This window comes from Schistocerca nitens, chromosome 2 (assembly GCF_023898315.1).
Source record: "Schistocerca nitens isolate TAMUIC-IGC-003100 chromosome 2, iqSchNite1.1, whole genome shotgun sequence".
Classification (NCBI taxonomy): Eukaryota; Metazoa; Arthropoda; class Insecta; order Orthoptera; family Acrididae; genus Schistocerca; species Schistocerca nitens.
Genome location: NC_064615.1, coordinates 553,475,738 through 553,500,489, shown reverse-complemented (window position 1 = coordinate 553,500,489; position 24,752 = coordinate 553,475,738). Strand labels below are relative to the sequence as shown.

The window sequence follows — 24,752 nt, the reverse complement described above, 5'->3', positions numbered from 1 at the left end:
GATATTGAAATGACCAATACTAATGAACAGGTCTTGTATCTCTATCACCACAAGCAAATACAGTTTACCGAGGAAAGACATCATGCTAGATGGGAGCAATTCTTTTTAATGGGTAGTTTCTACTGAAGAACTGACTTCACAGAATTGGCTTGTTTGTTGGAGCTTTCCCATCAAACACATTGTTTCAAAATCTTATGGGAGTACATCTGGGACATTATTACTTTTTCTTCCTGCATTTTGACTGACTTTTGAATGTATCATTGGACATATTTATTCCATCTGACATCATCTAATCTACAAAGTTACATACAACATGCAGTAAGTGTCATTCATAAACCAAATTACTACCAGGAAGATGCAAATCCATAATTATTATGTGTCAGATAGTTGGTCATTCAAATTGTGAGGTGGTAAAGACTCATAAAGAAAATTCTTATGGGAGCTTATAAGAGATATGTTTGGAAATGGCATATTGGTTAAACTGCAACCCTCTTTCCAATTGATTATGTCATCTGCTAGTCACATATCCACTGCCTTTTTTAAACCACTGTTCAAGTAAAGAAAACAGACTGGTATTATAAGCATTATTTTCGTACATTAAGTAACTAACTCTGTGTGTGTGTGTGTGTGTGTGTGTGTGTGTGTGTGTGTGTGTGTGTGTGTGTGTATGTGTGTGTGTGTGTGTGTGTGTAGAACATCTTAAATTCTTCCTAGACGAATAAACAATGTGGTCAGTGAAAGAAATACCAGCAGAAGAAATAATAATTTTTTGTTACAGAATGCGAGCTTTCATGGCCAGTGCTTGTGACATTGCTAATATTTGTACTATGGGCATTAGGCCATGGTCCAAGGCATAATTCCCTGCCTAACAATTCGATTCAAATGCTGCATATACCATCTGAGGCTTTAATGATTCAGAAAGCAGCTCAGCACACTGAACTGTTCGAATGTATCCAAACAACAGTTGGTTCATGACATCATCAGACTACTGCCTAGGATCGTGGAGTTAAGTCAATGTATGTTAAGGAGCTTGTTGAGAAGAGTTGGTGACAATTGTTCTATTTAGCACTAAGGCCCGCTAGGATCGTGGAGTTAAGTCTATGTATGTTAAGGAGCTTGTTCAGAAGAGTTGGTTCTATTTAGCACTAAGGCCCACAAATTGTCGAACTCCAATCCTTCTTCTATTTTGTTGAAACTGTTTTTGTACTTTAAACAATGGAAAATCCAGGGCAGAATATAACAATATTAGGAAAGAATAGTTGCTACTCACCATACAGCAGAGATTCGGAGTTGCACATAGGCACAACATAAAGAGTGTTGGAAAGTGAGCTTCCAGCCAACAAGACCTTTACCAAAATAGACAACAGACAATGTACACACACACACACACACACACACACACACACACACACAAATGCAACTCACACACATATGACAATAGTCTCTGGCTTCAGCTGCCAAAGACTTGTCATGTGTGTGTGTGAGCTGCGTTTGCATGTGTGTGTGTGTGTGTGTGTGTGTGTGTGTGTGTGTGTGTGTGTGTGTGTGTGTGGGCGCGCGCACGCGGGTGCGCGTGCTTGTGTTGCGCGCGCGCGCGTACGCTGTATATTTTTGAAGAAGGTCTTGTTGGCAGAAACCTTATTTACCAACAGTCATTTGGTTGTGCCTATCTGCGACTCAGCATCTCCACTATATGGTGAGTTGCAACTATCCTTTCCTAATACTGTTTTTGTGCTTTTGTATTTCTGTGGCCTCTCTGCACATCTTAGCAAAGTAATTATTAGATCTTGCTAAAACTGCAATGCCAGAGAAATGAATTTGGTGGTTTTCTGGCCCTTATGCATGATCTGCTACTGCTAATTTATTCATCTTACCCAGAAGACGATTGCTCATCTTCCTTAAGGTGGGTGTTATTGTTTCTTTTTGCAGTTCCTGTGTACATTTGTTGCATGTGCAAGAGATTTTATACACTTCTGCTGTGGAAAGTGGTGGGCATAGGGTCATTGCAGTGTTCAAATACTAGGGTACCTTTCTTGTTGGTTTAAACGCTGTATCAATATCATGGTTTCCGAATACTTTGCTGATGCGATCCATGACAATTTTTACAAATGATGGAAAACTTTCTCTTTAGTTAGTTCTTTTTTCATTAGAAGCACTAGACTTTTTAGGATGAAACAGACGTGTTTGCCGAAGGTGGAAACTATGTGCTTGCAACTTCTAGAATACCAAGACATTATTGCTAATATCAAAACAGTAATACATTTTTTACCTAGACTAGTAGCAGGAGAAATGTGCATAGGAACAGACAGGATATTGCTTAGGAACAAACCACCTAGTACTAACTTCATGAAAGGTGAGAGGAAAGCTCTCTGAGATTAAAATTCTGATAAAGACACTCTAATTCTTACAGCAGATAAAGGCAATGCTACACTTGTAATGAGGAATGATGTCTACCATAGTAAAATTCAGGACTTATAAGAACAAATAAGATATAGAAAACTTATGGGAGATCCCACAACTTCTTTTCTCAGGACAATTACTAAGCTAATAAGGCCTCTTTCATTTCTCCTATTGAAAAGAAGGTTCTCATCAAATCAGAAGTATTGCCTCCAAGGTTCTGTGGTTATTGAAGTTGATTGTCCAAACTTTGGGATCTTGTGGTTCTCTGTCACTCAAGTATTAAATTTACTTTCTTGTGCCTCTGTTCAAAATCATCTGAGTGCCATATCTGATGTATTTTAAAATTTCTTTTAATTTCGACATGTTCAGTGTCTGCTTATCTTATCATCTGGGCCTGAAATTAACTGTGTCATATGTTCTAGGGCGCCACATTTATTAGTGATTACTGAGATTGAAATCAAGTCTTATTTACATTGGAAGTTGTTGCTTCCCTGACTGGGGTTATGACTATAAAATTGCCTACAGCAAACGCTAACAGCCCAGTGAATCTTGGCTCATTTAGGTAATTAAGTTCCATAACTCTGGTGATATTTTGCTCCTTTCAAAAAAATTAATATTAATTGTTCTCAATACAATTACTATTGTAGTTGTTTGAGTGTTAGCCCTCAAGACTTGCCTGTTACCTTTTAGTAAATTAAGTTAATGTGTTTGACCAGCCCTGTGATTTCTTGGTTATTACATTAAGTTGTTGTTATATTTTGTTGTAAGATTAATCAGTCAATCCCATTAGTAATTTTTATTGTAATATTCTTGTTGTATTACATAAGGTTTGGTTGGGGCTTGAGGCCATGCTCACATTGGGTTTCTTATCTTGGTTTGAGCATTTTCATATGTTCTATGATTGTTATGCATAAATTATATGTCTGGTTGTTTGCTCTCAGCTTTCTGAGCTGTTCACAGCATTTGAAGGCACTGCACTAGGGTGTGATATCTGTTACCAACTAGTTCATTGGAAATAGACTGTCCATGTGGATTGTGTACGTTCACGCAGGCGGCGCCGCTTACCATCTCACCATAGCCTCTGAGATGTGGCCTTCTGGTTTTCTAAGGCATCTGTCATAAGTTGAATTTCTATCTCATAGTGATCAGGCATTAACTTAACCTGAAGTGCCCATTATATTCTAAACCCTCTTAGTCAGGCCTGGCCAGCCATACCTGCCCCTTCCATGTTTTCCTTGTTTGAAGTTTGGTTTTAACATAATAGTCTTAATATTGATGTAATGCTCAATTTGTTAAATGGTATTTTATTATTTTTCCATGTCAGTATCTTGATTATGACCATGGAATTGAATATTTGCGTTGAGAATTGTTCCTGTGCTCATTGCATAAAATATTAGTACTTAAAGGGCGTCAGCTCATCAGACACTGGACTTGTAAAATTTTGTGCTACTACACTTCCTGTAAATTATATTCATTAATGTCAAGCACCTCCTTTGATCGGCAAAATGGTGGACTTGTACTGTAGCATCATTGCTGTCGCTCTTTGCTCAGCACTAAGTGTGTGTTTGAGTTGTATTTAATTGTACTACTTGCTTGTTAGTCCTTCCTAAATTGGAGCACTTTACTCATTTAAATTACCTAATTAATCATCAATTAGCATAACTGAAGAAATTTTCGAGTAATTGCTCAAATGTCTTTCCCTAATTATTTTATCTAATTTTCTGCCGAAGTTTGAGCTGCTATTAACATTTTAAATCTGTTGTTGGCACTAATTATTGTCACTCGTTAGTTGTGACTTCTTAATTACATTCATTGCAAGCAGCTATTGTCATTAGTATTTTCTTAGTGTTTTTGGTACATGTGCAATAAAAGATTGCTGGACTCCTGTGAGGTAACAAATGACTTGTGATAAATGGTCTGCACCTTTCCTACGCCTGTTTAGTTGTTACTTTATCCTGGGGCATCCACTGATATTCCACCTTCAGGCTGAGCTCAAGTGATATGATGGTCAGTTTTGATGTTGTATCTCTGTTTACTATACTTCCTCTTAATGAGGTGATGTCACAGTGGGAAGGTATTTTCGCTGAGTATATGTTAGATCTCTTTAAATATTGTCTCACATCAACTTACTTTCAGTGGGATTACGAATTCTACGAACAAACTGATGGTGTGGCTATGGGAAACTCACTCAGCACAGTCGTAGCCAATTTTTATATGGACCAACAGATTTCAGCAATTAGTCACGAATCCAATGTGTATTTATTGCAGGTCTAAATTTCAGCTTCTGAATAGCTATCTTCACTGCATTTAAATCACATCATTTAGACTCATCAAGCCTTCTAGAATTCATGTTACTATATATTCATACATGGCCAGATTCTGAGGTTCAGGCTGCTGAATTACTTTTCCTTTTTTAAAATGTATGACAGTAACTGTGCACAACTGCTCTGATGGAACCTTATATTAGAATTAATATTATTCATTATTAATTCTAATATAAAGTTCAATTACAGAAAAGAAAGAAAGAGAGAAGAGAGAGAGAGGGGGGGGGGGGGGGAGAGAGAGAGAGAGAGAGAGAGAGAGAGAGAGAGAGAGAGAGAGAGGAGGGTGGGAGGGAGGGAGGGAGGGAGGGAGGGATGGAGAGAGAGAGAGGGGGAGAGAGAGAGAGAGAGACATAAGATCAAATTTCGTTTTTTGATGTACAGGTACTTAGAAAATCTGATGGAACTTTGGAGCATAAAGTCTACAGAAAGACCACTCACACAGATAGATACCTTCACAGAAATTCCAATTGTCATCCCAAGCAGAAAAGAGGAGTGATCAAAACACTGGTAGACCAGACTAAAAGAATGTGTGAACCACAGTACCTGGAAGGAGAGCTCGATCAATTAAGAATGCTTCAGAAGAAATGTTTCTCTTGATAAAGAGATAAATAGGGCACTACATCCTAATAAGTGTAGAGCTTCTAATGAAAAAGAGCCAACTAATGGGAAAGTTTTCCTTCCATTTGTAAAACCTGTCAGGGGTCACACCACCAAAGTACTCAGAAACACTATATTGATATAGTGTTTAAATCAACAAGAAAAGTATGCAAATATTTTAACGCTGCAGAGGACCATGCTCACCACATACCACAGCAGGAGTTTATAAAATCCCTTGCACTTGGGGCCAAGTGTACATAAGAACTACAAAAAGAAGCATTAACACCCACCTCAAGGAACACACCTGGGCAAGACACATAAATAAACAGTAGTAGATCATGCATTAAGACCAGGAAACCATCAAATTCGGTTCTCTGACACTGTGGTTTTAGCAAGATCTAATAATAACTTTGCTAGAATGTACAGAGAGGCCATAAAGATACAAACGCACAAAAACAGTTTCAACAGAAAAGAAGAAGGATTGAAGTTAGACAAGTTGTGTGCATTAGTGCTAAGTAAAACAAACAGCACCAACTCTTCCTCACAAAAATCTCCTTAGCATACATTGGCATGATTCACGATCTCAGTCAGCAGTCTGATGATGTCATGATCGACCACTGCAAGGATACATAAAAACAGATTGCATTGCTGAACTTGCTTGAGTCTGTAAGTGATTCCCGAGTCGTTAAAGCCTCTGATAATGTCTCCAGCACTGGAAGATGAAATGTTAGGCAAAGAATTATGCCTTGGACCATAATACAAATATTAGCAATAACTTTTTGGCTGCATTACCAAAAGATGCTGAAGTATATGTTTACTGATAGCTCTTTTTCTCCCCATGACAGAATCAAAAACTGCAATTCCCAGAGGTGGGCGAATGAAAATAATAACACTACAGTCAATAGTTGTTGTCAGTATCATCTCCCAGTTAACAGTACCACTGATAACTGACCTCGTCATCGAGCTGTTGAAGGCAACTATCTCAATCAAGTAGGGTCTGTGCAATTTCAGTAGTCTGTTGTTAGAGTACTTACACATTTGTCTGTTGACAAGGCTACAAATCCACTTGCAATAAAATGCAACTGCTTCATGTTAGTTCCAACCGGTGATACATTAACTCAATCAAATCTATCTGGATATGGGCTGTGTCAGAGTAGTACTGTTGCATAGGCAATCTTTCTCATTTGATTATAGCTTGTATGGTGTATTAAAGACTAAACTCTACAAACAAAAAATACAGCCCAGGAGAAATTATGTTTTAAACCTTGGTTTTCATCTTATCTTATTAATAGTTGTAGAGTCAGATCCAGCTTGTGAAACACGTTGAAGTTTTTGGACTTTAGAAATATGAGTTGTAACAGGAAACTGATGATAAAACAAAATAAGTACTAATTTGCTAATTTACAGTCACTCCTACCATGATCATTCCTGATAGGTCCAAATGTCTGCATCCTGGAAATAATGTGAGCAGACCTGCAAAGAACATTTACATAATGTTTTCCCTTTAACTGGGTCTTTACTATCACCTATCAAAACTATCCCTATCTTCTTGAAACAATTACTATTAGCTATTCGCTCTCAAACTGCTGCTATGCTCATTTCATGTCATTGTATTATCCTCACCAATAAGAGGTAAGTCTCCCTTGATCTAGGCAACTTTTCCTGTATCCTTATGCAAATGATTTTACACCAGTCATCTGCTGTCACTTGATGAATAGATGTGTATAATATGTTTATTAGCAGTTTGACTGCCCTATATGAGGCATGGTGACCATTCCTTGGATTTCACATTCTTGCACTACTTGTTGCAGACTGTGTGCTAAATATTTCTGATGCACTTGCAATTTCTCAGTTTTTGGTTTTGTTCATGTTATAGGCTTTGGGGTGACATTAAGAGTGTTTCCTGATTTACAATCATCATACTATTTACTATGATCTCCAACAACAATACAATCTGACAGCACATTATGAAAACGCAGGATCTTTCTGTAGAAATTGTAGTCTTTTGGCATTGGAGAGCCCTTGTACATAAACATGTAGAAAATTTTATAGTTCCAGAAGCTTCAATTCCCTTCTATTTATTTGCAGTGAGGATACCATTTATAACTCACGTTCCAACTTTCCTTTTCCCATCAAATTTAGAGGATCTTTTAGACTGAATGTTGGAGGCTTATTGACTCTCTGTACTGAAAATGTTACTATCTGAAGTTACTGATTTTTGGAGTTGCAAGATCTGACAGCCTCAACTGAGTTTTCTTTCTTTTGCTGTTGTTCATACTTTCCCACTCTTTCATTGTCATTGTCATCTGGGTACTGCTAATGTGAGTGAAGTTAGATTTGGCAGTTCATTTGAAGCAATCACTATTTATTTTGTAATGTTTGAACTCATCTTCACCATTCTAGGAGGGAGGAGGGGCAACAGAAGAGTTAACATTATCCACATTCTTGTACTGCACATTCTTGTACTGCACACTCAGTGGATTCTCCTGTTATGTCTGGATTACCATGATGACCTTTGGAAAAGTTTCATAAGGGCTGTGGCAAATAATATAAGTGATAGAAATGGTATACTTTATACACTTCCTTGAATTCAGCAGAGGAAACAGGTATGGTTGCCATCATCCTTTAAATTAATTTTGTGTCTTTGAAAACATGGACACACTAACTCCACATGGCATGACTGCCTACGAATGGTCCCAAACATTCAGTGTCTGGTTCATGCACATGAGCTAAATTTTCCACATGGTGCTCAACATTAACTGTATCCTAGTATACTACCGTAAAATACTTGACACCACTTGAGGCAGGTGTAAGATCTCCTGATAACTACACTCCTGGAAATGGAAAAAAGAACACATTGACACCGGTGTGTCAGACCCACCATACTTGCTCCGGACACTGCGAGAGGGCTGTACAAGCAATGATCACACGCACGGCACAGCGGACACACCAGGAACCGCGGTGTTGGCCGTTGAATGGCGCTAGCTGCGCAGCATTTGTGCACCGCCGCCGTCAGTGTCAGCCAGTTTGCCGTGGCATACGGAGCTCCATCGCAGTCTTTAACACTGGTAGCATGCCGCGACAGCGTGGACGTGAACCGTATGTGCAGTTGACGGACTTTGAGCGAGGGCGTATAGTGGGCATGCGGGAGGCCGGGTGGACGTACCGCCGAATTGCTCAACACGTGGGGCGTGAGGTCTCCACAGTACATCGATGTTGTTGCCAGTGGTCGGCGGAAGGTGCACGTGCCCGTCGACCTGGGACCGGACCGCAGCGACGCACGGATGCACGCCAAGACCGTAGGATCCTATGCAGTGCCGTAGGGGACCGCACCGCCACTTCCCAGCAAATTAGGGACACTGTTGCTCCTGGGGTATCGGCGAGGACCATTCGCAACCGTCTCCATGAAGCTGGGCTACGGTCCCGCACACCGTTAGGCCGTCTTCCGCTCACGCCCCAACATTGTGCAGCCCGCCTCCAGTGGTGTCGCGACAGGCGTGAATGGAGGGACGAATGGAGACGTGTCGTCTTCAGCGATGAGAGTCGCTTCTGCCTTGGTGCCAATGATGGTCGTATGCGTGTTTGGCGCCGTGCAGGTGAGCGCCACAATCAGGACTGCATACGACCGAGGCACACAGGGCCAACACCCGGCATCATGGTGTGGGGAGCGATCTCCTACACTGGCCGTACACCACTGGTGATCGTCGAGGGGACACTGAATAGTGCACGGTACATCCAAACCGTCATCGAACCCACCGTTCTACCATTCCTAGACCGGCAAGGGAACTTGCTGTTCCAACAGGACAATGCACGTCCGCATGTATCCCGTGCCACCCAACGTGCTCTAGAAGGTGTAAGTCAACTACCCTGGCCAGCAAGATCTCCGGATCTGTCCCCCATTGAGCATGTTTGGGACTGGATGAAGCGTCGTCTCATGCGGTCTGCACGTCCAGCACGAACGCTGGTCCAACTGAGGCGCCAGGTGGAAATGGCATGGCAAGCCGTTCCACAGGACTACATCCAGCATCTCTACGATCGTCTCCATGGGAGAATAGCAGCCTGCATTGCTGCGAAAGGTGGATATACACTGTACTAGTGCCGACATTGTGCATGCTCTGTTGCCTGTGTCTATGTGCCTGTGGTTCTGTCAGTGTGATCATGTGATGTATCTGACCCCAGGAATGTGTCAATAAAGTTTCCCCTTCCTGGGACAATGAATTCACGGTGTTCTTATTTCAATTTCCAGGAGTGTATTAAAATGTCTGTGTGTGTGATGCCTGTTCTGAGAGATAAACAAAGCCTACCTCAATATGTGTAAGCACATGAGATTAATTGAAGTCAAGAAACCCTTCGTTCAATCTTTCTTTCTAGAATTGTGCCAGTTCTTGGCACATAAGGTCACTTCAAGACACAACACCCTTACTAAAATTAAGGGAATTTTATGGTTCAGCATAATGGTCAGCATAGCAGACACTTTAATTTTGTTTTGTTTTGTTTGGAAGTAACCTCTTTGGGTGAACTTCTAACCCACGCACTCTTGCTGGTTTGGGTCTAAGCTTTTACCAATGGTCCATCCCGTCCACTAAAAGTTTCAGTCTGAAAGATTCATTAGATCCTATGAAAAGTTAGAAACTATAGAGTGCATCCAAGCAGAATCCCACATGACTAGGCAAGCTTAGTATAACTGGGTTATAGAAGATGCTGCAGAGGTTGCCCACTATTCACCTCATGAGCCATGCACACTAAGCATTGCTTTGCACATCTTATGCTTGAGGTTTTCCCTGTAATAGTGACCATTAAATCTACAACACCAGGAAGACAGTGTGCAACATATGTCAAACTGGTATAAAGTGTACTATATGCTTAGTTACGCAAATAACTAGCACTTCAGCACAATTGGACAAAATAATTATGATTAATGCCAAGTACATTCTGTATATAAGAATAGATTATGGAGTGGGTTTCCCATCCAGACAATGTATTTGAATGTTCACTGTTTGAAAATCATTGGACTTGGTGCAACAAGAAGAAATGTCTACCAGTAAGTCAAGTCAGAATTCGGAAATGGCATCATTGTAGCCTATAAAGACAGCAGTATACTGTTCTGTGATATTACTCTTTGCATTCTTTGCAGTCATGCAAATATGGAATCGAAGGGTTCATAATGGCCATACTCAATGCCATTTAGGATCACAGTATTCCACGTAATTAGTGGCCAAGTGGACAGATATACTCTTCACTTGACTGAGCAGGAGCTTACAGTCATGTTATGTGCTCTCAATACTGAAATCAGCTTGTTTGAAGCATGACAAGTATATATACAGACTGTGTGATGACATCTAATGCACCACTGACTGTCAGTACAGCAGCCATTTCTATAACTTCCCTTGACACAGCAGCAGAATGAAGTGTACTGACAGTAGTGCACCTGACGCCAACACTGGGCTCAGGAGTGGCAACATGTCATCTTTTCAGATGAGTCTCTGTTCTGTGTTCGGTAGCATGGTGGACATACTGATGTGTGGAGGCAGCAAAGAGTGTGAACACTGCCAAGTTGCATTCATCACCATACAAGCCCAGTACCTGATATGATGTATGCCATTTGGTTCACAACATGATCACAATATGATCTGAACTGGTAAACTTGTTCAAATACTTGGGTGTAACACTGCTGGGACATGAAATAGAACAATCACATAGGCTCAGTCATGGGTAAAGCAGAGGGCAGACTTCAGTTTATTGGTAGAATACTAGGGCAATGTAGTCAGTTTACAAAGGAAATTGCCTGCAAATCATTTTTGGGAGCCACCGTGGAATATTGCTCAAGTGGGTGGGATCTCTACCAAATATGGCTAACCAGGGATATTCAATGTATACAGAGAACAGCAGCACAAATGATCACAGGTCTTTTTGACTCACAGGAGAGTCACAGAGATGTTGGAAGTACTAAACTGGCAGACAATCGAAGACAGTTGTAAACTGTCTCAACAAAGACTACTTTCAAAGTTTCAAGAACAGGCTTTAAATGATGACTCTAGGAATATGCCACAAACCCCTACACATTGTTCCCACGCGGATCATGAGGACAATATTACATTAATTACACCACACATGAGGCATTTAAACAGTCATTCTTTCCACATTCCATACATGAATGTAATGGGAAAAAGCCCTTGTAAATGGAACAATGGGACATTCATTCTGCCATTCACTTCACAGAGTATAGATGTAGATGTAATTTCAACAATGCCCATATAGTTATTATATGTTAAGGATGATGGCTGAACACTCTCTTTGAGGTCACCATGACACTCTCTTCCAGAAAGATAACCACTTGCTAGCAGCACTATCCTGACCTACTTCAATACAGAGTATGGTCAACTGTTGCCTTGGCCAGTGCACTGTCCAGAGCTTTCACCCATTGAAAACATTAGATCATGTGTTGCCAAGAGACTGGCTCAACATGATTCACTAGCTAATATGATTGATAAATTCTAGATAGAGCTGAAGCAGCAGGAAATGATGGACTATACTATCATCCAATTCAGTTCAACCCTATGCTCTTCTCAGTCAGAGCAGTTGTTGATGCCTGAGATGGTAGTTCTGTGTTCTAAATTTAACACCCCGTATACCCTCAAATCACCTGCAGATTTAATTATATTTTCTGAACTGTTCATATACAATTGTATTGAGCTGTGGCACACACAAAAGAGAATGAATACTTGCTAGCATTAGGAAGAAATGCTTTGATGAGCATCCGCGCACACATTGATACACCCCCACCCACCCACCCACACACCCACACCCACCCACACACACACACACACACACACACACACACACACACACACACACACACACACACACACACACACATGCCCCTACATTGTGCCAGTTAGACACACAATGCAGGGATTGCGCTCAGCAGGTGACTAGGATGGGGTGGGGGTTGTGTTGTGTCAGGTGGGGGGGGAGGGAGAGGGTTAGGAAGAGGGAGAGGCAGGAAGGAGGGCCTACGTATGTGTAGCTAGCGGCTTGGAGGGAGGCGGCAGGTGTGCGGGCAAAGAGTGCAAGAGGAAATGGTGGCAGCTACATGGGCTAGGCATGTGATATATTGGATACCAGGAGTGGGGTGCATGATGAAGATGATGTGGAGGTGTGGACTAGAAGCAGAAGACAGGACAGAGGAAGATGGAACTTTCGGGTAGATGAGGGACATCCTCCTAAGTGGTTCTCTTTTGCCCACCCAACCAACACAACTGACTGGTTCATCTCTATGCCACTCCCATTCCCAACCCTTATCCTTGCAACACATCCTTCGATCCCACAATCCTGACCTCGGTCTCCATTAACCCACTGTTGCCACACCCTCTACCCAGCAGCCCATTCCCTCTGTTCTATCAACTCCTCCCAATCCACAGCTCCTTGTTGTCTTCATCATGAGCCGCACCTCACCAACTCCATTATCCATGCATCACATGCATAGCCCATGCAGCTGAGCTGCCATTACTCCCTCCAAGTCACTAGCTAACAATCCCCAATCCCTCTTCCAGCTCTCCCTCCTGCTATCCACCACACACGATACAATCTCCAACCTACCCTAATCTACCTGTCAAACTGAAATCCTGGCACTGTATATCTAGCAAGCACAGTGCAGGGGAATATGTGTGTGTGTGTGGGGGGGGGGGGGGGGGGGCTGTTTCTGCATGTGTATCCATACTCCAGCTGGTTGAAGGATTTCTTCTGAAAGCTAGCAAGTTTTCGTTCTATCTTGTGTGTGCCTTTGACTACCCTATGCTTCTGCAGTTTGGTGAATGGACAACTTTACTTCTAAATTATTGACATTCCACCAGAACATTCCTTACTATATTTGTATCATCTACAATTGGTTTTGACAATATATCATCCACTTGTTCCTCAGAGCTGATATAATTCACATTCATACATTCATTACAGCAAATAAAATTTTACTTATTGTCCCAATTTGTGGTCACAAATGTGTCCATTTTTCTAAGAGGCTTATGCATGACTAATCGATTTCAAAAAATTGTCAAAGTTTGTGCAAATATTCTAAAATCTTCAACAAGTTTTTTCAGTAACAGAATTTCTGTTGCAGTAGCGCCAAAACAAAATATTCTGCTTATGAAGATCAGTACTGTCTTCTGGCATTACTACTTTCTTACAGGCAACCATATCATCTGCGAACACTCTTAAACAGCTTCCGATACTTTCTACTAGATCATTTATATACATTGTAAACAATAACAGTTCTATTACACTTCCTTGAGGTACTCTGTAAATTACATTTACAACTGAAAATTTTGTTTTGTTAAGAGCAAGGTGTTGCATTCTGTCTGCGAGTAAGTCTTGAAACCAGTTACAAATTTGGTCCGATACTTGGTAAGCTCTTCCCCCCCCCCCACACACACACACACTAAACAGCAATGCGGGACAGTGTCAAATGCCTTCTTGAAGTCAAGGAGTATGGCACCAACCTGAGTGCCATTATCTACAGCATTATGGATCCCATAGAGGAACAGAGCAAGCTGAGTTTCACAAGATCTCTGTTTATGGAATACTTGTTGACTTTTATAGAAAAGATTTTTGTTCTCCAAAAAGTAATAATTCTTGAACTTAAACCATGTTCAATAATTTTACAACAGACTGACATCAACTATATAAGCCTATAATTATGTGCATCCGTCCTATGATCCTTCTGGAAAATGGGAATGACCTGCACTTTTTTCCAGGCGCTAGGTGCCTTTCATCATTCCAGTGGCCCACTATAAACTGCTGCTGGAAAGGAAGAAAGTTCTTTTGTATATTCTTTATAGAATCTTGTAGGTGTCTCATCTGGTCCTGATGCCTTTCCACTACTGGGCAACTGTAATTGCTTTTCTATTCTGTGATTGGTTACCTCAATATCTGCCATTTCAGAATTTGTACAATAACTGAAAGGAGGGACTGCATCACCATCTTCCAAGGTGAAACAATTTTGGAGGACTGAATTCAATATTTCAGCCTTCTTTTTGTTATCTTTCAGTTTGGTGCCAGTATGGTCACTGACTGAATGAACAGAGGATATCGAACTGCTTACTGATTTTACGTAAAACCAATACCTCTTAGGGTTTTTACTCAGATTGGTTGACAGAATTTCACTTTCAGTCATTGAACATTTCTCTCATTGCTCTCTTTATGCCCATTTTTGCTTCATTCAGCTTTTATGTGTCAGCTAGGTTTGACTTATCTTGAAACTGTGATGAAGCTCTCTTTGTTTATGTAGCAGTTTTCCAACACAGTTATTAAACCACGGTGGGTCTTACCCATCCCCCAAGACCTTACTCAGAACATACTGTCTAAAGCATAGTGAACTATGCTTTCGAATTTTTCAATTTCTGCTCTGCATCATCATCTCCAACACTGAATGTTTGATGCTGACTACTCAGATAGTCTGCAATTTGTATCCTGTTGCTCTTGCTAAGCGAAAAAAACTCTCCTACTTTTCTTAACATTTCTTGTAAAACCTGTAGTCATAGTTGCTGTCACAGCCTTATGATCACCGATATCTTCTTCTACTTTGATTCAATAAGTTCATGTCTGTTTGTTCTTCACTAACTATCTGCTCAAAGTAATTTTCGAACAAAACACTCATTATAATGTCACACAAATCCCTGTCTCTGGCATGGGTTTTGACAGCATGACTCTCCCAATCTATACCTGTCAAGCTGAAGTCATTCCCTATTACAATGGCACGATCATGAAAATTATTAACAATATTCTGCATGTTCTCTATGAAGCACTCTACTACAGCTCCTGAGCCAGGCGGTTTATAAAAGCATCTGATTATAATTTTTGATCGATCTTTGATGCTTATATTCACCCATATTAATTAACATTTGGAATCCATAATAATCTTGTTAGATATCATCAAATTCTTCACTGCAATAAATACATCAAATACGACTAACCTATCCTTCCAATCAATATTCTAATCTGAACTTAGGATTTCATTGCTGTTCACTTCTGGTTGCAACCAACTTTAAGGTCCTAATGCAATCTGGGCATTATAACCTTCAACAAGTGATACTAATTCTGAGATCTTTCCGTGGAAACTCCTGCAGTTTACTAACACCATATTAACCTGCTCTATATCCAATTTGCAATGACAAACAGTCTCTGATAACACTGTGGCTGATGTAACTTTGATTCTGGAGGCAATTCATCTCTGATCCCAGGGGAGTACTTTCTTTAACCTAAAAAACTCCCATGTACGGGCCACTTATGCCCCGCTACCATTGTGGCTACTTCTTGCATGTATTGCACACTGACCTATTAAGTGGAACCTTACAATTCTGCACCTGATAGTGGAGGTCAAGAAATTCGCATCCAATACCATTGCAAAGTTGTCTGAGCCTCTGGTTTAGATCTACCATTCCACTCCAAACCACAGGGCCACAGTCGACTCTGGGTACTACACTACAAATAGTCAGCTTAACCTGCACCCAATGTGTGATGCTAGTTCTCTTCACCAAATAATCCATTTGCCGAAAGCAAACTGAGGGCGGCCTAAGAACCCAAGCAGCAGGCATAATTCATGCTGAGATGCCCCACTATTTGCAGTCAGTTGCATCCGGTGTACTTGATAGCTGCCTGCAGGACCTCTTCTACATCACGGATGAGACCCCTGGCAAACATACTGAGTGCACACTGGCATTCTTTCCTGCCATGCATGCTATTTCTCTGAGACACTCCATTACTCGTCTAATGATGGAGCTCCCAATGACTAGCAAACCTGCCCTCTGCAATTGTATGGACTGAGCAAGAGAATCAGTTGCTGACCCAGAAGGAGAGAGACCATGTGCTTGTTCAGTAGTACTGTCAGCACCAGATAGTACCTTGTACCTGTTGCTAAGGTGTAAGGAGACAGCCACTTGCTCTGTTCCCTCTTTTGCCTTTTACCCAGTGACACGTGAACCCACCGCTGTCTGCCACTCACTCTTGAGTGAGGATGGAGTGGTCAGGAGTTGTGCATCAGAAGACACAGCAACAACTTGGACACCAGGGGTGTCAAAGGTCTCATCACCAGGACACTGATGCTGCCACTGCCTCAAGCAATAGCCAGAAGCCACTTAAATGTGGCCAATGCGGCCTCCAGCTGTTTATAGACAGCAAGCAATTATCCTTGTGTCCACAAGCACAGTCCTTATTTATCCCTATTCATATCTTACTCTGTGTGTGTGTGTGTGTGTGTGTGTGTGTGTGTGTGTGTGTGTGTGTGTGTGTGTGTGTGTGTGAAAACTGAATAGGATCTCAAAAATACAAACAAAGCAGTGAGGAGCAACTGGGGGAAGTACAAACAGATACCTGCAAAAGAAAAAAATTAAACAGCTGTGGCGCTACTGAGGTTGAAATGCAGACAAAATATAAATAAGAGAATACACAAACACTAAAATCTACTGTTTGAACTTTTCACTACAGCCTAAGATTAAAAGATCTGCTGGAACTCTATTGAAACTTAGTGTATCAACAGTACTTTTTAATAGAAATTTTGCTAACATGAAACCTATTGCACTAACTTTAAAGCACTGACATAACAATATGCTGCATACTAATGCGAGATTTAAACAGAGTCAGGTGACATGGCTCTTCAGAAGGTGGATTGCCTCAGACAGATATTCATTAAGATTCTTTCACTAAGATTTAAAAAAAAAAAAAACTTAATAGTAACATACTAACCAGAAGTCTAAAACAGTGAAATAAACAAGTAGAATTCACTTCCTCACAGAAATACATGGGAAACAGAAACTAAACTAGATTACTGTATCATGCACCTGGTATGGCTTTCCGTTCCATGACAGCAGCATTGTATGCAATAGTTACAGGATTTAACGCATTGGCTGCTATTTGAATCAAATTGATACACAAGGTGACTTCCCTGGCAGCCCACATGTATCACATTCATAACCATATTCCAAGACAGGTGTCAAATTCAGATACACAACTACACTGTATTCCAATGGATATATAGTTGCCCTGGCCTCATGGAGAGGCTATGCACTTTTGGTTCTGAAATTCGTTGATGGATAGTATGACAACTGACTCTTGCAGTCTGCCCTGCAGTCAACTATTTCCTTGCATTTACAACCTCTGTTACGCTCATGGTAACTCACACAGGAATGTTACTACAAGTTATGTGTGGTTTGAACAGTTTCTGTGAAGATTTGAGTTTGTTTTCTTGTGAGTTTGTGGCATTGTCTGACATAGAGGCAACTGTGAGTTGGTTGGACAAGGAAAGTGAATTCAGTGAGATTGAGGCCAGCCTGTTTGGCAAAGTGCCTGATGCCAATGATTCTGAATATTCTCCTGAGAGTTCTGATTGTGATTTCAATGATTCTGACGCAGTAGGACCAAGAAAAAGAAAATGACCAACTGTTGGAGAATCAGCAAATGTGCCTCCCAGAGACATCTCTGAAGTTACTTAGCATGATGTAACTAGAAATACGAATGATTTTACCACAACCTGGAATGAGCAAACTGCTGATCACGTGACTATGAAAATAATTGGAAGGTGTGATGAAATGGATTTTTACTTGTTTTTTGATGATCTAGTTTTGGAAATGATTATCACTGAGACAAATCATTATGCCAAGCAGCAAGATATTGACAGTACTGCCAATAAAATATGTACAAAATACAGCAGTGGACACAAATAATAAGACATGTTATGTTTTTATGGATTCATTTTGTGCACTGATTTCGATCAAAAACCTACACTCCAAAACGATTGGTCAAGGAATGTACTATACAAAAATTAAATAATTAAGGCTTTGCCTCACAACAGTTTCGAGGCTCTTTTGAGTATGTTGCATTTTGTGGACAGTTCTAGCAAAAGAAGGCAAACTGTACAAAATGACACTGTTAGTTGATCTAATAAACAACTTCACAAAGTGCATTGTCCTGGTGAGAAAGTGTGCACTGAGGAAACTATGGTGCCATTTAAAGGAAGGCCAGGGTTTCACTGTTATATTTCAGGGAAACATCATAAATATGGTCTCAAGCTGTGTGTTCGGGGAAGCTATACCTGGCATTTGAAAGTGTCTGCAGGAAAGGAGATTGCCCCACAGATCATGAAGTGTGTTCCTGTGTGATGACAGAGTTGATGGGTCCATTGTTGAATGCCAGACAACTCTGTATGTTCACAATCATTACACAAGCGTTGCCTTATCCCATAATTTGAATGAATATTCAACCTACCACATTGATCCACTGATGAATAACAAGTACAATCTAATGACTGGGGTGAAAGGCAAGGTCAAGGAAGGTGAAATATTAACATGCAGAGTAACAAAAATGTTATTGCAAGAAAATGGAAGGACAAGGGAGATGTCTTGTTTTTGGCCACTAAAGAAGTTAAAGAAATGGTAGCAATCACCTCAAGAAAAGGAGCAACCAAAAAGCCATCCACAATTTTGGAATATAATACCACAAAATCCTTCATAGACATTTCAGATCAAACGGCATATTATGCCTCAACTTCACGAAAAGGAGTGAAGTGGTGCCACTAGATCGTATTCGAGCCCTTCACAAATATGGCAGTTGGCAGCACGCATGCTATCTACAAGCAAATAATTGACGACAATGTGCACATAACTGAATTTTGAGAAAAGTTGTGCTTGCATTGATACGCACTGGAAACCCGAAAGATGTACCAAGATCACCAGGATCACAAAGTTCATGGAAACAAATCTTGCAAGAAACAAGCAGCAAGAGAAACAGGCCCACATCATGATACCAAAGATACTCTCAAAATTGTTGGTCGAGCTGAAGTTAATAAAAAAATCAAATGAAACGGACTCTTAGGGTTGTCCGAATGAAAAGTTCATGTGCTCGAAAAGTTTTTTCATTATCCACACTTGTAAAGTAAAGTGCATAACCTATTAATTAATTCAAAGATGTTGTTACATCTGCTGTGAATCTGTAAATTCTTCCACAAAACAAAAGTCATTCATCTAAAATGTTGAAAGGAGTCTTGATTTGTTATTAAAGGTTGTATCTAATTCCTATGCACATGGCTCAGCAGGGATGATACTGAAGAAATATACTTCACAGGCCAGGTACATAACCTTGGGTGATTCAGATCCGGCAGACAATGTGTTAAATGGGGTCATGTAACGTGGCTCTTCAGACAGTGGATTGCCTCACAAAGATATGGAAGTACGTGAAAACTGATACTAAATGTAACTATTATGTATAAGTCAACTGCTGCAGCTACAGGCATGACAGCAGCTACACTGAGCACCGTATGCAATGGTCATGAGATTTATATGGAGTCTCATGATGTGGCTCTTCAGACAGTATATCACCTCATCATACCAGTATACTAGTGTAGGAGCATGCATGTGACTAGTATGAATTAGCTTTATGTAAAGCTATAAATTGGTGTAGCATGGATATGTATTTAGCTAGGACATTGATTTGGGTGTCATTGTTCAGAACTGGCAGAGCACTATTAGGATTCAAAGTGAGATAGTAAAAATATTTACAGGAATGTAATTGAAAACCAGTATTTAATTGAAAAATATAAAACAATGAAACATGTTGTCCCACATGACTCATAAATATGCTTGGAATTATAGAAAACGCCAGTCAGAGGAAAGCTTGTTTAAAAAGGAATCAAAAAAAGTGGAGAAGTCGAGCGCCAAGTGAATGCAAGAGCCACGGCATTGTTGAACGGAAAATGAAAAACGTAGCTGGCCCATCGAGTATACAGTGGCCAGGACAGCTGCCGTAGAACTGATCAGTGCTCCTATCTCCCTCTCACATCGTAGAATACAATAATCACATTAAATTGATGACATCATCTAGAGGAATCAAAATCATAAATCTAAAAATGTAATTCATTTTTATATTTTTTCATAGACAGAGTAAATATATAAAATTGACTAAAAGACTTATTTCTAATTTATTTTGAAATGTAATTTAGAATTATTGTCACTATTCTTGTTTGTATAATTTATTCAGAAAATATTTTATAAATAGTATGTAACTGACAAAGAATCACTCTGGATGTAAAAGATCGATGTATCAAACAATGGAAACTCCAGATTGGACTATCAACAATATAAGGAAAAGATAGAGTGCTACTTGCTGTAAAGATAAGATATTAAGTTGTGGACAGACTCGACAAAAAGACACTTACACATTAGCTTTTGGCCAAACCCTTCCAGTCTATGTGACAACTGCATTCTGGTTCAAGTTGCTGGAGATGGTAGTCATATGTGTGAATGAATGTGTGTGTGTGTGTTTCCTTTTCCGATGAAGACTTTGCCAAAAGCTAATGTGTATTTTTTAATTGTGCGTGTCTGCAACTTAATGTGTCATCATTACAGTAAATAGCAATCTATCTTTTCCTTATATTGAAGATCGATATATTCTTTTTGTATACAATCCTCAATTTTGGTATTTATTTACATGTGAATGTATCTTGGTATGTATTTTTTTCTTCTTCGTTCTCCAGTTACTTCTAATCCCCTACTTTCTGCTTGTTTCCTTTGCCTTCACTAACACCAATTTCTTCCTCTATGCTTCTGTTCCCAGTCCGTCTCAGACCTCTCACATTACTTCAAATCATTTGTTACTAACATATTACTGTTGATTTCCTTTTGTCATTCACTGTCTGTTTTGGCACAGAATCATTGTTAACTTTATAATTAGTTCCTAAATAGTTTCCTTCCCTTCAACACTTTTGCTTCTTATCCTTGGTGAAAGACCCTCTTGCTCGAAATGAGAATGATTTTTAACTGTTTTTGGATGGCCTGTATGTACTCCCACTTGGTAAGTATAAATATCCTTTGTCTATATTTAACAACAAAAGTTTGGGCATTTTAATGTAATACTGCCTAATCTGCTTATATGTATCTGGTCCATAATGTTATTTCCAGTTTGGTTATAAATATGTTTATTTATCTTACCTTCATTAAATTGAATAATAGCTTCAGCTTTGATAAATCTGTTTTAAATGCTAACTGTTGTCTCCTCCAAAATTCCACTTCTTTATACAGTCTTTCATTGACAACAAGAATACTTTTAATAGCAGATTTCATAACATTGTCAAGGTGGTTCTCAGCTATGACTTTATCTGTGCCATCAACAGGAACAGCGCTCTCCTGTGCAAACGTTTTTCTAAAATATTCTGTTAAAGGCCGAATTTCTGATACGTTCTTCCCAAAATTTGAGATACCATAGTAAAGAAACACTGGAATAATAAAGTTAATTAGACACAATAATTCGAACATAATAGTATAACATTCTACAGCAACTAAATGGATATAAAACATACTTATAATCAACAACAAGAAAAGTGAACTGATGCAGCTGGTTGCTAGTTTGCATTTCACAGTGTCTCTAAACCTTCCTTTCACACCTGGAACAAAAATATGTCTTATCAGGACATTAAGTCAGACACTAAAGCAGGGATGGAACTAAATGAGATCCATTTCAGTTTTTCTCAGTAAATAACTCTTGAAAAGCTTCGTAGTCCTTTTTTATGGAATGTAAATACACTGGTGAAAAAAAATGTAACACTGAAAAATAATGACAATGAAATTTTGGGAATATATTTGTCTAGGTAACATGTTTAAGTGATTGACATTGCAAGATCACAGGTTAATGTACGTGTGAGATAAGCTGTCGCAAATGTGGAATGCTGGTACATTAATAACCGGTGTAATTACCAGAGTGTTGAGTGCAAGCACACAAATGTACTTATGTTGTGTTGTACAGGTGCTTGACCTGTCAGTTTGTGCGACAGATTTTCAAGCCTGTTGCACATGGTCAGTCAACACAGGGATGGTTAATGCTGTTTGTAGACAATTCAGAAGTTGTTGTCCTATGATGTCCCATTACGTGCTTCATTGGAGACAAATCTGTTGATTGAGCAAACCAAGGCAACTTGTCGACACTCTGTAGAGCATGTTGGGTTACAACAGCAGTTTATGGGCGAGTGTAACCCCGTCGGGAAACACTCCCTCAAAAGCTGTTCATGAATGATAGCATAACATACAAATTTACAGTTGGGGTGGCTGGGATAACCACAAGAGTGCTCCTGCTGCCACATAAAATCACACCCCAGACCATAAATCCATGTGTAGGTCCACAGTGCCTAGAATGCACACGTCAGTTGTGGGCACTCATCTGGCCTCCTAATCCACAAACAACCATCACTGGCATCAAGGAAGAACCAGCTACTGCCAGAAAACACAACAGATCCCCATCCCGCCCTCCAATGAGTTCTCATTTGACACCACTGAAGTCACAAATGACAGTGATTTGTGGTCAGTGAAATGCAAGCTTCAGGGCATCTGGCTCAGAGCTGTCCTTGAAGTAACCTATTTGTAATAGTTCGTTGAGTCACTGCAGTGCCAACTACTGCTCAAATTGCTGATGCAGATGCAGTACAATGTGCCAGAGCAATACACCAAACATGATAGTCTTCCCTCTCGGTAGTGCCATGTGGCAGTCTGGAGCCTGCCCTTCTTGCGACCATATATTCTTGTGACCACCGCTGCCACCAATCATGTACAGTGGTTATATTCTTGCCAAGACTTTCTTCAGTATCACAGAAGAAATAGCCAGCTTCACGTAGCCCTATTACATGACCCTATTCGAATTCAGTGCAGTGTTGAAAATGGCGTCTTTCTCACCTTAAAGGCATTCTTAACTAACATCAACTCATCTCTTCCAATCTCGAAGGCAACTAATGCTCACAACTGATACTGTGTGTATTTATAGCAAACCTGATTTGCATCCTCATAGTGGCGGTACTAGCACCTCTCTTACATGACAGATGCAAAATTTGAATAGACATTGTCTTTCAGATATAGAAATACATCTTCCAACTTTTGTGTATGTTGCACAGCTCCTTCTTGACGTTACGACTTTTTTTCCCGTTAATGTATATGTGGAACAACTTACAGGTACTTGCCTCATTACTTTACAGTCATACAAAAATCCTAATTTTTGGGATAGTTAAATGTACTTGAAAGCCTTTTCAATAAAGCATAACAAAAGCTCCAGAAAAAAAATTATAAAAGATCATTGACAAGATACAGCATTACTTAGAACATATGCAGAGTAGGTAATTACCTGGTCATTATGCATAAAATAGTCAACTGGATATATTTATCTGCTCATAAATGATGGTTGCCAAGGCTCTGAACATGACATTTTCAAATCATGTAATTACATTACATCCACAGTATACAATAATTTGCCTTAAAACAAAATTTTCCCTTTACCTATTTTCCTTAAATTTTTGCATTTGTCACTGTTAGACCAGGTAAATTTAGTGACACATTCTAGGAATGAACAGAGGATATCACCTGCTAAATTGTTCCACTCCTCTGCCAGCATAAGAGTATTTTCCTGCATGTTTGTGTCACAATTTCACACTGATTTTGTACTGATTTCCTTCCCTTATACACTCCTTGAGTGACCAGCCTTTTTTTTTTTTTTTAATCATTTGTGCAACACTTTTTGTTCTTTTGTAGCCTTATGTTATATACCCGACTGCACTCTGTTGAACTACGCATATCTGCTGTGACTTGTATCTTTGCTGGCGATCCCATGTTCCTGCAGCATACTCCAGCTGGGATCTTACAAGGGAAACATTGGCTTTTACCTTCCTATGCTTGCATGCACTATTTAAACAATCATTAACATGTGAAGAGACTCATATGCCATGTTTAATACAAGGTCTGTTCAAAAAATTCCGGAACATTCATAATTTTGTGCCAATGGTGTGTTCAAGCGAAATGCGGTTGGCATCCCTACACGCACCTGTGTCTAATGTGTAATTATCAGAAGTTTAATTGTTGTATGTCTGTTAGTTATTATTAAGTGCTGTATTGAGTAGAACATTGTGTTGCACAGTTTGTGAATTTCGAGATGGCGGAGTTAGAGGAGTAAAGCATCTGCATTAAATTTTGCATGAAACTCCAAAAAACCTTTACAGAGACTCACAAAATACTGCAGGAAGCCTATGATGATGAATGCTTTAGAATGGTTCACATGGTTTAAAAATGGTCGGACGGAAGTTAAAGATGACCCTTGTTCAGGACGCCCTTCGACTTCTACTGGCCTCATGTCAGGAATGTCAATGAAATTGTGTGTGCCAATCGAAGACTGACTGTCCAAGAGATTGCAGAAGAATGTAACATTTCATTTGGATCATGTCATGAAATCCTGTCGCAGCAACTTGGAATGCATTATGCTGCTGCCAAGTTCGTCCCACAGTTCATGGGTCAAGACCATGAAGACCTCTGCCTTGCAATCTGTGAAGAGCTTTTGGATCACACAAATGAGAACAAGAATGGGACTCATAACTGGTAATGAGATGTGGGTCTATGGTTATGATGTTGAGACTGAGGTTCA

The 24,752-nt window shown here is 39.9% G+C and overlaps 1 protein-coding gene across 1 annotated transcript in view; it reads right to left on the bottom strand.

Moving 5' to 3' along the window:
* Positions 1–24,752, bottom strand: part of LOC126234489 (uncharacterized) — a 95,093-nt gene that overhangs the window by 3,072 nt on the left and 67,269 nt on the right. The window contains exons 4-5 of the mRNA XM_049943183.1: positions 21,661–21,744; positions 21,293–21,576 (exon numbers count right to left, since the gene is read on the bottom strand). Coding sequence (XP_049799140.1) covers positions 21,293–21,576; positions 21,661–21,744 — 368 coding nt within the window. The remainder of the gene's footprint in view (positions 1–21,292; positions 21,577–21,660; positions 21,745–24,752) is intronic.